Source organism: Prionailurus bengalensis, chromosome B3 (genome assembly GCF_016509475.1).
Source record: "Prionailurus bengalensis isolate Pbe53 chromosome B3, Fcat_Pben_1.1_paternal_pri, whole genome shotgun sequence".
In the NCBI taxonomy this organism is placed as follows: Eukaryota; Metazoa; Chordata; class Mammalia; order Carnivora; family Felidae; genus Prionailurus; species Prionailurus bengalensis.
Genome location: NC_057355.1, coordinates 145,382,085 through 145,396,864, shown reverse-complemented (window position 1 = coordinate 145,396,864; position 14,780 = coordinate 145,382,085). Strand labels below are relative to the sequence as shown.

Below are 14,780 nucleotides of genomic sequence, written 5' to 3'. Positions count from 1 at the left end.
CTGTTGTTCTAAGCCACCAACTTTGTGGTACTTTCTCACGCCGGCCCCAGGAAAATAATACGCCCGGTGAAAAACCTGATAACCTACTGACACATAAGAATTCTCTCCACACTAATGAATTAGTCTGGTCTATGAAATTACACGTAACCCATGTGCAAGGCATAAGGCGTAACTACACAGTAGACACCCACCCAGGACAAGCAGGGAACCAATGACTTCCCATTGACCTGTGTGCCCGTCTCCAACTCTCCCCACTTTCCTCCAGGGAGGAACGCCTGAACCCCAAATCAGAATTTTGTGTTTCTGCTTCCTTTGCTTAAAAAAAAATTTCATTGCACATATATGTGGGCCAAACAAAATACGGTTTTGCTTCGATTGCTTTTGAATTTTATTAAAACGGAACTCTACCCTATGGGTCCGCTGAGAGCCAGCACAGCATTCTGCCTCTCAGGCTCGTGCCCGTGTCACACGAGCTCCAGGCCCACCTGCACTGTTGTCTGGTAACGCCGTCCTACGACTTCCCCGCTCCGTCCCAGTCTGCCAGCTCCACACAACTGATGCGCCCTTCTCCAGCTGACGGACGCCTGGGGCCGTTTCCAGATTTCCCTGCTCGGTTAGTGTGGCCCTATCTCCTGGTGTGTACGTGTGACAGCTTCTCTCACGCAGCTGGGGGAGGGACTGCTAATTAGCTGAGTACATGCACGGTCCACCTAATAAAACACTGCCAAGCGGTTTTCCACAGTGGCTGTACCTGGACATATTCCCATTACAATACATACATCCTTCCCACAAAATGAGATCTTTAGAATTCTGACCTCCCACAAATTAACAAAACTGTTTCAAGAGACCATATTCGGGGGCACCTGGGTGGCTCAGTCAGTTACGCATCCGACTTCAGCTCAGGTCATGATCTCACAGTTCATGAATTCGAGCCCTGCACCGGGCTCACTACTGTCAGCCCAGAGCCTGCTTCAGATCCTCTGTCCCCCTCTCTTTCTGCCCCTTCCCCACTTGCGCCCTCTCAAATAAATAAATAAAATGAAAAAATAAAAAACAAGTAGAAGTAAATAAAATAAAGAGACCATATTTAACAATTCCTAGACAAAATGTGGAAGGGATTCTCTCCTGGCACTTTAACTTGTGCTGATCGATGGATTAAAACAAAAAACAAACAAACAAAAAACTTAGGGCGCCTGGGTGGCTCAGTCAGTTAAGCATCCAACTTCAGCTCAGGTCATGATCTCACAGTTCCTGAGTTCAGGCCCCACGTGGGGCTCTGTGCTGACAGCTCAGAGCCTGGAGCCTGCTTCGGATTCTGTGTCTCCCTCTCTGTCTGCCCCTCCCCCACTCATGCTAGTGCTCTCTCTCTCTCTCTCTCTCTCAAAAATAAACAAACATTACAAAAAATAAATTAATTAAAAAAACTTGAAAACAGCTGATATAATGTCAATACCATGGTTTACACGTAGGAAAGAAATTCTATGAACTGCAGTGGCCCAGGGTTTTGGTTCCGTCAGTGTGTATTTCATCAACGTTTGATGTATGTGACATACTTGATAAAACAGGAAATGTGGGAGTGTCAGGACGACCTGGGGCTGCAGACATGCCGAAGTCAGAAGGCTGCTGTTTCTGAAAATAAACTTGCGGCAGGAGAGGACCAAACAAAGCGTGCTCCTAGCCGCAAAATGAGACCCGGGAGTCAAATCCCAGCACTGACAGGACAGGAGGCCCAGGGCAGGTCCAGGGCAAGTCCCCTCCCGGGCATGTAACTGCCCTGCTGGTGTCAGGGGAGAGGTTCACCAAAGTGATCTCAAGCAGGCACGCCCCTCATCTCTATTACAGGTCTTGACGGAAACTGACATGTGCCTCAAGCCACCCTCTCGTGTCTGTTTAAAAACTGTTCTCATGGGGCGCCTGGGTGGTTCTGTCGGTTAAGCGTCCGACTTCAGCTCAGGTCATGATCTCACGGTTTGTGGGTTCGAGCCCCGCGTCGGGCTCTGTGCTGACAGCTCAGAGCCTGGAGCCTGCTTTGGATTCTGTGTCTCCCTCTGTCTCTGCCCCTCCGCTGCTCTCTCTCTCTCTCTCTCTCTCTCAGAAATAAACATTAAAAAATAAATATATTTTTAAAAAGGTCTCTTTACAGCCTCCTCTGTAATTCAGAGTCAGTTACTTATATAGTGTTTAACCGACACTACAATTCTTTCTCAAATGAAAATTAATTCCTGGGTTCTATTCTGCAAATAAAGATAACTGATTTTTGCAAGAAGCAAAGTATAACTGGGGCGCCTGGGTGGCGCAGTCAGTTAGGTGTCCGACTTCAGCCAGGTCACAATCTCGCGGTCCGGGAGTTCGAGCCCCGCGTCAGGCTCTGGGCTGATGGCTCAGAGCCTGGAGCCTGTTTCCGATTCTGTGTCTCCCTCTCTCTCTGCCCCTCCCCCGTTCATGCTCTGTCTCTCTCTGTCCCACAAATAAATAAACGTTGAAAAAAAAAATTTAAAAAAAAGAAGCAAAGTATAACTTTGGTAGCAACCTAGCAACACATGTAAGTCTGGAGTAGTGCTCATTAGGCATATGTCTCGGTCACTTGAATCTAGTTACTGAAGGAATTATTCAATTAGAATGAACATTATTCCCATTTTCCACAGTTCTGAAAAGTCCTTAATAACTAGAAATGTCTACAGAAATCATACAGGAAAAAGATTTCACAAGAGAAGAAAGTCGCAGGTGTCAGAAAGCTGTACAAAGTAAGGTAAATTATAAAGATTGTGAATTAGGGTACGTCTCATTTCCTACAGAAAAACAAACTTTTCCTAAATTTTGGTCAATAAATGTTCCACAATATCCACCGGGAGCCAACAGTGGCCCCCACACCCCGGCCACACGTCTCTGGTCCTCTCCTGCCTGCTGGTCCCATCAGTCAGGGTGCTCCCAGCAACCTCTCCCCTCCCCCGCCTCTCAGTAACGTCTGCCCTTCCTGCCACCCCCACACTCTCCGGCTCCCTCTGCCTCTGGAGCACCAGTCTCCTGACCCTTCCACACCGGCCACTCCTTTGCTAGACGCCTCCCCCCTCAGCAGCCTTCATAAGCCTTCAGTAAGCGTTCATGTGCCCCAGGCCTCTGTCCTCGGACCCTGGCTCTCCTCCTCGCCGGCCCCAGTGCCAAAGCTACAAGGACCACCTCATCAAGCCGCACCTGCAGCCCAGACCAACTCCCCGACCCCCCTCCCGAGCCTGTTTCGCTCTACTGCGCCCCCCTCCGTAGACACTTCAGTTGCTCCAGCTGCTCTAGTTACAAACGCTGGGTGCCATACTTCACGTTCTCCACAGTCAAGCCACCAGCTAATCCCTCCGCCTCTACCTTCCAAACGTGCCCCTGTGCACCGGCTCCTCCCTCCTTCCTCCTGCGCAGGCCAATACCGTGCCTTGCCTGCATGTTTTCCTCTCACCCTACGTCTACCTGGGACACCTGCCAGAGCGCTGCCCGTAACGGGGAACTCTGACATCACCCCCTTGCTCACGGCTGCCCGCTGCCTGCCCCCACCCTCTCCTCTGCACTGTGCCTCTGCCCCGGGCCTGGGAGCCATACGGGCCTCTCGCGGTTCCCGAAACCCGCCTGCCAGGCCAGTTCCCTCTGCCCAGGGCACTCTCCCCGCACCGGCCACTGACGGCCTCGGGGATGCCAGCCCTCATCAGCCCTCTTCCCATGATGCTAGTGTGTTGTTCTTCACAGTACAAGCTGCTACCACACAGTATGTCTGCGTGTTAATCACCTCTTCCCACTGGAAGGTGAACCTTATCACCGAACCCCCGGCTCCCAGAACGGTGCCCAGCACGCAGCAGGCGTGCAGTGAATATTTGTTCAAGAAATGGACAAACATTTGAGGGTTACTGTACCACTGACCGTTTTCAAAGTCTGTCCTCTGCTCCCAACATCTCTTTCTAATTTACAGATAAGGGATCTGATTTCTGCCACATGCACAACACAGACCTGTGCCAAAATAATCGAGGTATGAAAAATGTTAAATCTGCATCTCTCTCCAAGACAGACAGCTGCACTTCAATACCGCAGGATGAATTACCCTAGCGAAGTGGTGACTATGTTCCAGAGCTGCTTAAAAGATGAGGCAATCCCAGAAGATTTTGAGGACATTTCCTGGGACAAAAGAAAATTTCTACCTTTTTTGATAATCAGTCTTCATTTTTTTGGCATCCCAAGGGATAGTCAATCGAAGCAATGGGGAAATGTTAATTACACAAATCAAAATGGGCAAAAACAAACAAAGCTTGACTGTGACTTAAAGTCAGATGAAAACTCCTGTCTTCTCTCTTTGTTCCTCTTAGAATAGTCGTTTTGAACGCTATTCTGTGACAAATTACACCTGGACTGAGCAGCAGGCAGGGGAGACAGGAGGGCCGGGCACCTGCAGCGTGATCATCGGGACCTGACTTTTGCAGTGGCTGCACGTGGCCTCCCGGTACTTGCAGGCCTTTTCCACGTGGTCACGCAGGTCTCTTCTCAACACTTTCTCTTTGCAGTCAGCGCGGACACACGACAGCTCTTCAAACTGGCAATCATTCTTTAAATGCACCTGTAAAACAAACGCCTCGAAATTCTTAATTGGCATAGAAATTCGATCAGAAATGCCAGATTCCAGCCTCTACGCAGCTAACTCCTCCAGAAATGTTTCCATCCGCCACCAGACTAGGTTTCACAGAGAAGGGTGGCAAACATACTGGGAGACGATGAATTTCATATTCTATTTAGCGATTACTCAAACTATACTGCTGTTCAAAGGAGCAAGCCGACTTTCCTCCCTGGGCAAACGAATGGTTATCTGCTAAGGACTTTGTTTTATTCCAATTCAAATATCCTGGGGCACCTGGGTGGCTCAGTCAGTTAAGTGTCTCACTCTGGTTCAGGGCATGATCTCACGGTTTGTGAGTTCGAGCCCCACGTCAGGCTCTGTGCTGTCAGCATGGGACCTGCTTCAGATCCTCTGTCCCCCTCATTCTCTGCCTCTCCCCCACACTTGCGCGTGTGCACACGCTGTCTCTCTCTCAAATATAAACATTTTTTAAAAAAGTCCAATTCAAATATCTTCCAGGGTAAAATATGATGCTAATCAAAAGACGTAAGATGTTGAGTTTCATGATTTAAAAAAAAAAAAGAGAGAGAGAGAAAGTTTTAATGAGCCTTCCAAAATTAAAATATCAGTTCAGATTTCTTTGCATTCTAAATAGGCTGGGGGTGTTTAAAAACCAGTTGGCAATTCTGCCGTCATAAAAATAACACTCGGTACCCAAGCGGCTTGGGCCGCCTTCATGTCTGGTTGTGTTTTGGACATCAACGTAAACGTCTTTCCGGTGCACACCAGCTTGCACGCTTGGGAAGCGCCTTCCTCACAGTAGGCCCGACCCTGACCCCCACCGCCCCAGGGACTTACCAGCAGGTGTCCCAGGGTCAACTGCTCCGTGCAGCCCCCGCCCTCGTTCCTGCAGTAGATCTGAAGAGCCAGAATCTCTCTCTTGCAGCAATTATCCTTAAACACCTGAAATGGAATGACGGTTGTCTTAGAGGATTAATGTTTCTTCATCTCCACACGCTGCCACTTCAGACAAGGCAAGACCACTTTAAAAAAACCACCAGAGCATCTCTTAAGTGGACCTCAGGAAGCATTAAGGACTATCTTAATTTCTAATTTCTAAAGTAGAATGAAGGAGCTGTCCCCACTAAGAGACACAATTTAAATAATACAACCTCAACTACCTTCTTTTATTAGATAAGCCAAAAGAAAACAAGTTCCACTGAATAATTAAAGATCACTTTGGAGCATCCAAACATTTTGAATGGACTCTGATGTAACTTCAACTTCAACTGCCCTGGGGGCACACCAGGACTGGGTTCATATTTGACTCTGGAGACTTCCAGGAGTCAACTCTGTGGGGGACAGCTACGGGTGTGGGTGGCAGGACCCACTACGACTCAGGCCTTTTCAGATCGCTTGCTAAAGAAACACCAAAATTGGGGCGCCTGGGTGGCTCAGTCGGTTAAGTGTCTGACTTCGGGTCAGGTCATGATCTCACGGTTCACGAGTTCAAGCCCCGCGTCGGGCTCTGTGCTGACAGCTCGGAGCCTGGAGCCTGCTTCGGATTCTGTGTCTCCCTCTCTCTCTGCCCCTCCCCCGTTCATGCTCTGTCTCTCTCTGTCTCAAAAATAAACAAAACATTTAAAAAAATTAAAAAAAAAAAAGAAACAGCAAAACTACTGTAAAAGATCACACTCTGCAGATGGTTTAGAAAACATTTGTTTTGGTTCTTTCTCCTAAGGCTATGTCGCTCATAACTCATTTTTCACCAAAAAGGGGGCAGCATTAGCCAGCCACTGAAACAAACTCTTTTAAATAAATACTGCAAAGATGGAAGTTAATCCAGTAATGAAAATGTTTCCCCCTTTTAAAAAATTTTTAATATTTATTTATTTTTGAGAGAGAGAGAGAGAGAGAGAGAGAGAGAGAGAAGGAGGGAGGGAGGGAGGGAGAGAGAGACAACCATAGCAGGAGCAGGGGAGGAGCACAGGCACAGGGAGACACAGAATCTGAAGAGGCTCCAGGTTCTGAGCTGTTAGCACAGAGCCCCATGTGGGGCCTGAACTCACGAACCATGAGATCATGACCTGAGCTGAAGTTGGGTGCTTAACTGACTGAGCCACCCAGGTGCCCCGAAAATGTTTCCCTTTGAAAATGAAACCTTCCTTCAATTTTACTTTTCCTTTAGAGAATAAGCATCCTCCCTCCTTCTAGTAACAGAGTCTATACCATCTTAGTCTTCAGACATTTCTAAGAAACTCCTCTATACGTTACTGTTCTAGAACAGTAAACAAAACAAGGATCTTAACATGCCTTTCTCAACTCCACAGGCAAAGAAATAGAATCAACAGCTGCTATGAGTTAAAAATAAAGTAATTTGGAGTCAAATCTAATCCTTTATAAACATGACTTTTTAAAAAACACACTAAAGTCACCAAACGGGTATTTTTAGCCAGTAAGAAATAAGTTTCTTTTTTGTGGCATTAAGTTCCCTAAGTCATTTGAGTTCAACATTACAGATAAAAAACATAGGTTGGAAACATCAAAACAGTGAAAGGACAGAATCTTAGGGCTGAGCTTATTTACTGTCACTGTCCCAGGGTACGAATGTGGAGCCTGAGGCCGCACCGTGACCGCAGAGGCCGATCCCGGGCTCCAGACCCCACACTCCCATGAGGACCCAAGGCATCAGTCGGCATCATTTAAGATGCTCCAACAAAACCAGATCAATGCCACTGAAAACTAGGGCTAGTAACTCTGAACAATGAAACAGACAAGTCTGCTGTTTGAACCTCTTCTCTCAATCACCCAGGTCCAATCCATGTTCACAAGTTAGTGACCCTGCAAGGATAAGGGGTAGAGTTGAGGGACGTGTTTTCCTAACAGCTCCCTCCCTTTTGCTGACTGCAATCTGGAGCAGCCAGTAATCGCTGAGGAACACAAGGTACGTGCACATTTTGCCCGTTCTGTCTCTCAACTGTCCAGGGACTTATGCTGGGGGCCCTAGCTCTGGATCCCCACGTCACTGCACTCACCTGGGCCGCCCTGACGACAAACCCAATATGTAAAGTGCTCTGGGCAGGAAAACCCCAGAGCAAGAATTTTACTGTGCAATTTAATGACCGACATTTAAAAAATTGGTAGGTTCATCAATCAAAATATCAGTACCACACATTTTTACTGATATTTTAAGTACTTTAAGAATGAGTCATTTCAAACCAAAAGTGTGCCTAGCAGGGTCTGACAATGCGTAGATGACCAGAGGCGCTGTGGTGGGGATCCGAGCCCCAGGAGGGAAGCTGGTGGGAGGCCCCCGCTCAGTCCTCTGAGAGCGTGCACTGAGATCGAGAGCTTTCGCAGGCACACCTAATCACGTGGGGAGGGCAGGGCTGAAATCCTGCATCCGTCTAAGGACTTGGAGATAACGCGCAGGGGACAGGCAGACAGCAAGTCCCGCGGAGCCCCGAGACCTGCGCTCTAGGAGCCGAAGCCCAGCTGTCTGGGGCAAAGGCCCGAGAAGTGCATCTCTGTGTTTCACTTATACCTCCCGGAGTCTCAGGAGGTGGTGCCACTACCATCACAGGTGAGGAGACAGGTTCAGAGGGTGAAGCACCTGGCCGAGGTCACCCGGCTGAGCAGCCGCTGTGTGTGTCCAGTGCCCATGTGACACAGTTCCTGCCTGGCTCCTGCAGCACCATCCTGACACCCCGAGATACGGTCAGCGTGCCCGGAGCCCTGGATGCAAACTATACGCACAGTACTACGTGAGCAGTTGACACGAGAATTTCTTAAGCCCCCAAGGATACCTTATCTTTGATGATGCCTTCTTGACACGCGGTACATTTTGGGCTGGAGGAGCTGAGGGGAGAACACACAGCAAAGACATTAGACAGAGCGCAAGTCCTGTTCTCACGTGCAGCATTACGGCCAAGCATGCTGTGCGGAGTTCAGACCGGCGGCCAGAGCTCCGGGATGCCATGCTCTACTGGCTTCAAGTATCAAGCCACAGAAGAAAAGGGCTAAATTTTTTTGATGGTGATTTTTCATAAGGAAGTTTTTAAGCAGAACAGCTTAGATCAGTCCCACTTGGAAAGCCCCTTTCAATTAAAAGTGAAATTTTATTTCAGAAACCAAAACTAGCTCTCCGTGGAGGAGCTCTTCCGTGTGAGCATCCACAGCTTATTGGGAGGGCCTACCAACGGTCTTGCTTTATGAAAACGGCCAGTACTTTCTCCATATGTTATTTTCCTTCACGATACACTGAAAAGCCAATGCAATTCTTCAGTTAACAGTGCGAGAATCTGAAACTGACCCTGTGTATGAAAACCGTTCATCCACTACATCATTCTTGTCCCCAAACGCAGGACACGAGCCACTGCTCCCCCGCTGCCCATTTTTGGACTTGATTCTAACTGCATCTTGTGTCTGGAAACCACCTCCTAGATATTAAAAATAAAACTAAGTCTGACCCTCTTTACGTCCACGGCCCCTGCCCGAGACAGGGAGTCAGCGGAGGCTTTGGGAAGGAGGGGGCGGGGTTGACAAGTATGTACCGGGGCCGTGGGCAGAGTGGGGAGGTTCCACAAGCCTGGAAAGCCAGGCAGGAAAACTGAGTGTTGATGGGAGACTTAATGTGTTTTTAAGTAAAAGGTCATTCATGTAGACTATACTAATATGAAGCTTGTGCTAAATTGCTTTAATCATATGAATCTTTTTATATCCATAGACCCAGAGCTGAGTAGCATCCGGATAGGATCCCTTGACACCTGCAAAAACATGGAGCAGGACGAGAGCCAGGAGCAGAAAAAGGAGGGACACCAGAAGAGGAACAGCCCTCTGGATGCTCTGCCCCAGGAGCCCCTGCCCCCCACGGCCAGCAGCCCTCCCCCCTGGCCCGGAGCTGCAGTCCAGGTGTCTGCGTTAAGAGAAATCAGGTGCTCTGAGTCTACGCTGCCATCACTAAGCTGGACTCAAGAGCCGTTTTCCCCACAAGCAGGGGAAGCGGAGTTCACCGTCCACAGTACGTAGATAAGACCACAGCCGGAAGTGCCCAGGAGGAGGAGGACAGGGAGGGAGGCTGCCTGCTGTGTGATTCTCAAGGGCCCTGCCCTCAATGGTGAATCAGGAAGAGAGAAGTGGGCAGACTTCCCAGGCCCCTGTGCCCTGGCAGTGGAGACCAAGTCTGAGAGCATCCTGCCATAACCCCCAGTGCCCGGCACGATGACCAGAAAATACCGGGGGATGAACCAAAATGCTTTCTCGGACAAAGTTATTTGTGCTGTAGAACTCCAGCCCGCCTCCCCAGATTCCCTGAGTGATTCTAAAATGGCACCAACATTGACAAGGGCTTCCAAGGGCTCATGCGTGCTTTGCTTACACTTGCTGGGTGAGTGTGGGCACACTGGGTTCCTAGCTAGGTTCCCGTCCTGCTGGCCCCGTCCTCAGTCTCTGCCCCCCACCCCGAGCACCTGCACTTTGAGGGCTCCTTCGGCCTTTGCTGATGGGCGTGTCTCCTGTATGGAGCCGTGAGCTTCTAGAGCAAAAATCAGCAACACAGGTGGGGGGCGGGGGCGCATCAGGGCACCAGGGCCAGCGTGGTGAGTGCCATGAGGAAGGTGGCAGGTGCGGGAGTGACTGCTGAGAGGTGCTTGTGGGGAGAGGAGACAGCAGTCTGGGGGACGGGGCTGGGTGGTCCGGGCCGCGAGTCACAGAAGCCTTGGAAAACCCAAGCACGACGTCCTCTTGGCTCTCCCTGGATGATCACGGGCCGGGCTCTGAGAATTTTATTTGGGTTTCTTCAGAGCTTTTAACCTTTACAGAGTTTACTGTTTAGGGAAGTGAAGAAGGGGGCGGGGGAGAGACCGGAGAAGCCCAAGACGCGGCGAGGGCCGACGCGGGCAGCAGGACCCACCTCAGCAGGGCGGCCATGCAGGTCTCACAGAACCGGTGTCCGCACTCCGTCTGCTTCGGGTTACACAGCACCAGGCGGCACTTCTCGCACTTGTACTTGTCCTCCACGGTCTTCACAAACCTTTCCTTGTAACCTCCTTGCTCGGGGACGAACACGGACGTCCCGGCGCCGCGGTCAGGGTGCAGCTTCAGCGGCGGGTTCGTCTGCAGGGTGCCGGGGGATTCCATCTTTTTACTTGGCTCCATGTCAGGAAGGAGAGATTCTGCGGAAAAGCAGCAGCACTTAGTAAAACGTGTCACGTCGTCCTGCGCACGAAGCAAGAAACGTGGCTTTGGAAACGGGGAAGTGCCTGAGAGCCGAGGGGGCTTCTCCAGGTCACCGACCTCACAGGGACCCTCCCGACTCGAATGTGTGACGGGAACGAGCTTGAGCAAGCGTGCCTCTCTCCTTCCCACTCCACCCACCGTTACTGTTAACGTGACCGTCCAAAAAGCTTCTGAAGGCATCGGTTGTGTCTCTAAAGGTTCTCTGAAATACAGGTAGCACTTTGCTGTGCTGTAACTTAAACGTGTAGGTGTCAGTCCGACATCCTGGCCAAAGCAACGGCCATCCCCAGCCAATTTTACTTCTTGGTTAGCCTCACTGCCGAGGACAGTCCCCGGGGCGTGACTCAGGCGTGGCCTGCCATCGCCGTGGAGCCTGTGCTGGGAACAGCGCCGCCCCTCCAGCAGCAGCAGGTACTGTCCGCCTCCTCGTGCCGCTCTTCCCCCCGAGCAGACCCCACAGACCCCACGAGGCACCCACAATGCTCCGATCCGGGCGCACCGTAACCGGCACCTGCTTTCCACCAGCCCGGCCCACCTCACCAGCCCTGCGCCAACACGGCCCCCCGCTGCACACGCCGGAGCTTCAGGGTTGCACCCCCTGTGGATATGCAGGCCTTCCGTGCCTGGGGGCGGAGCTGGCAGAGGGGACATGGGGACTGAACGGGTCTCCAGTGCCTGTCTGGACACGCTCTCCTAGCGCACAAGGTGGCAAGTGTGGTGGGTTCCCACCTGCAAGTTCCCGTCAATAGGCAAAAGAAGCACTTCCTGGATATGAGCCACCAAGACCCCTGCGTGCGTGGACCCGCCAGCTGAAGCGCATGGCAGCACGTCCGGCCAACCTGCGGAGCAATTTCCTTAAGACTCACCAGGTCGGGGCACCTGGCGGCTCAGTCAGTTAAGCAAGCATCCGACTCTGGAGTTTTGGCTCAGGTCATGATCTCACAGTTCGTGGGATCAAGCCCTGAGTCAGCGCAGAGCCTGCTTGGGATTCTCCCTCTCCCTCTCCCTCTCCCTCTCTCTCTCTCTTCCAGCTCATGCTCTCTCCCTCTCAAAACGAATAAACCTTTTAAAAACCCAAAAAAACCTCACCAGATCTCTCAAAAGGACACCGTGTTCTTGCTCGATCCATTTATTTCTGCTATTTACAAAAATAAGGGCCAAATTCCTTCTACTTACAAGGCCCCGGGGTCTGTCCCCCATCGCCTTCCCCTCTCTCCTTAGTGCCAGGCCGCCACGAGCCAGTGTGGGGGCCCCCAGTGCACCCTGGGTTTGCTGGAACGAGCCCTCACGCCGGGCCGCAGGGTGCGGGTGGGGAGCCCACTCCCCGGAGCCTTGTTCTGCCTCACGTGGGGCTGGAAGAATGAACATTTCACAACCCGGGACATATGCAATGCCAGCAGCCTAACATCTGACCGACAAATGAATCAGTGTTCTAGCCACACTCGGGCTAGTTTTAATAAAATAGAACATCACTGTGGTGAAGTGTGGGAGCCTCCTGTGAAATCCATCTATTTATGAAAACAACAACAACAAAGATTTTAAAACGACCTCAAAAGGCCAGCAGCCCTTTGTTCACGAATTTGTTGATCAGAATCCTGTTCGTGAAGACGCTAAGCGGGAGGTGCCTGGGGCTCGCTCTGCCCGTCAGAGACAATGGTTGTCCAGGAGCTGATCCGCTGCCACCTGCGACGGCTGGTGACCTCTCCCACTCCCCACCTCAGGCCCTTGCTTCTGCAGATGCTCTAGGTTGACCCCCGCCCCCGTTCCCGCGGACCGCACCTCCCCACCTTCTCCAGGGGGCTCAGCTCCGCCAACCCCACTCACCCAACCCCTCTTGCCCTGTCTGTACTTTCTCCACGGCACTTCCCACCTTCCGACACCACATGCTCATCGCTTACAGTGTCTCTCCTGCGGCAGAGCCTGAGCTCCCCGGACACATGGGGTTTGTTGACGCAAAACGCCAGGTACCTAGAAGAATGTCTGATGGGCAGAAGGCACCCGGTACACATCTGCTGAGCTAATCACGGAGGGAAAGGTGAGGTGTGAGCCATTAGTACCAAGCTGTGTTTCTATGACAACCGACTCTTCCAGGAAAAGAAAACTCCTCAGCTTTTGGATACGGTCTTGGAGATTCTAGCCTTGAAAACTCCTTCTTGGCTTATAAACAATTTGTGACTTTGGTATCTTAGCCAATAGTGCTTAGGAAGCTATGTGTTCAATAAACAGTCTGTAATGAGAAATACTTGATTCTTCAAAGGTGAATTTCCTATTTCGAGCCTGAGAGACAATTCACTTTGGATCAAACTAATGATAAACGATGTCCATATACCTACAACATGTCATAGTCTGTATAAGCAAGTATACAGTTTGGGATCTTTGGTTTTTGTAGGCCATCGAAGAGAAGTGAACAGATATGCAGAACGTATCCCAGGGACATCAAAGAAAACATCACAGCAGCCCTGTCCCGAAGGGCAGAGGCCAGCCCACAGCCGGCAGGCCTGTCGGGACTCACCTGTAACGCAGGGTGTCGGCGTGGGCATCTCTGTCTGCAATGGGCCACTGTGGGCCTCTGACAATCCTACCCAGCATCCCTGCATCTCGTCCCATGCATGCCCCATTCCTGATCTAGGTTGCGAGCTGGAGAATGAGCCTTTGGGAAGGAGGGAAAGATGCCCCACAGTGCTTACACTGCAGGAGCCAGAGACCTCCTGTGCCTTGTATTCATAAGGGAAGAAAAAGAAGCATAAGACAATGGTCTAAACGTGTAATGTCCACAATAGGCAAATCCACTGAGACAGAAAACAGATTCATGACTGCCAGCGCTGAGGGAGGGAGAGCATGTACTGATGGGCACGGGGTTTTCTGCTGGGGTAACGGAGGTGTTCAGGAACCGGACGGTGGGGATGGGTGCACGGCTCTGTGAATACACAACAACCCACTGAACCAGACACTTTATTCTTTTTTTAAATGTTTTAACGTTTATTTGAGAGAAAGAGAGAGAGAGAGAGTGAGCGAGCAGGGGAGGGGTGGGGAGGGAGAGAGAGAGACAGAAAGAATCCCAAGCAGGCTCTGCGCTGTCAGCACAGAGCCCGATGCGGGGCTCAAACTCATGAACCGTGAGATCATGGCCTGAGCCAAAACCAAGGCTCAGATGCTCGACTGACTGGGCCATCCAGGCGCCCCTGAACCAGACGTATGAGGGAGCACTGTGAGATTTTCATTTATACCGTAACAGTACATGCCCTCAGAGAAGACAGCAAGCAACCAATACAGGGGAGTGAAGTGTGAAAAGCAAGTACCAGACCCCCTGACCTCGACGACCCAGAGGCAGACACTCCCTTCTGGGGTTCTGGGAGGGCGTACAGACATCCGGGAACGGCAAATGCACATAAAGAAAACTTGCCTTTCTTTTTCCCTCCACACAAACTGTGTTGCACATGCAAGTCGATCGACAGCTTCCTTTCGAAAGCAGCGCCGCGTTCTGACCGTTTTTCCCCATCAGCATATACAGATCGACGTCACTACCCTGAAGGGCTGCGTACAGCAGTCCACTGGACGCTTCACCATAGTTTATACAACCACTTCTACTAATGGACAGTTAGGCTGGTGCTGGCGCTTTGCGATTGTGAGCAATCTGCAGTGAACATTCTTGAACACCTATCTTCGCACGTTTAGGAAAGCTTACAGCGACAGAACTGCCGGGTCAGAGGTGATAGGTATCTCGCAGGACCGTAATCACACCAAACACTTGTAAAAGGTTGCACATTACAGATTCCCTCCAATATTCACTAAACTAGTAAACAGATGTCATTTCAGAGAACCACAGCCCATTTCACTCAAATGCTGACGCTCCCCACTTTACTCTGGCCTCAGCAGTGTTTTCTGGAGAGTGCTGCTGGCCACACAGTTGTACAAACTCCAGGGCTCCCAGCCTGCGAATGCCGGGGGGCACACCCAC

The 14,780-nt window shown here is 50.9% G+C and overlaps 1 protein-coding gene across 3 annotated transcripts in view; it reads right to left on the bottom strand.

The window, feature by feature from the left end:
- Positions 1–14,780, bottom strand: part of TRAF3 (TNF receptor associated factor 3) — a 119,223-nt gene that overhangs the window by 24,004 nt on the left and 80,439 nt on the right. For all 3 annotated transcript variants that reach the window (XM_043557062.1, XM_043557063.1, XM_043557064.1), the window contains 4 exons: positions 10,497–10,758; positions 8,392–8,443; positions 5,444–5,548; positions 4,421–4,588 (listed from right to left, as the gene is read on the bottom strand). In XM_043557062.1, the coding sequence (XP_043412997.1) occupies positions 4,421–4,588; positions 5,444–5,548; positions 8,392–8,443; positions 10,497–10,741 (570 nt within the window). In that variant the 5' untranslated portion in view covers positions 10,742–10,758. The remainder of the gene's footprint in view (positions 1–4,420; positions 4,589–5,443; positions 5,549–8,391; positions 8,444–10,496; positions 10,759–14,780) is intronic.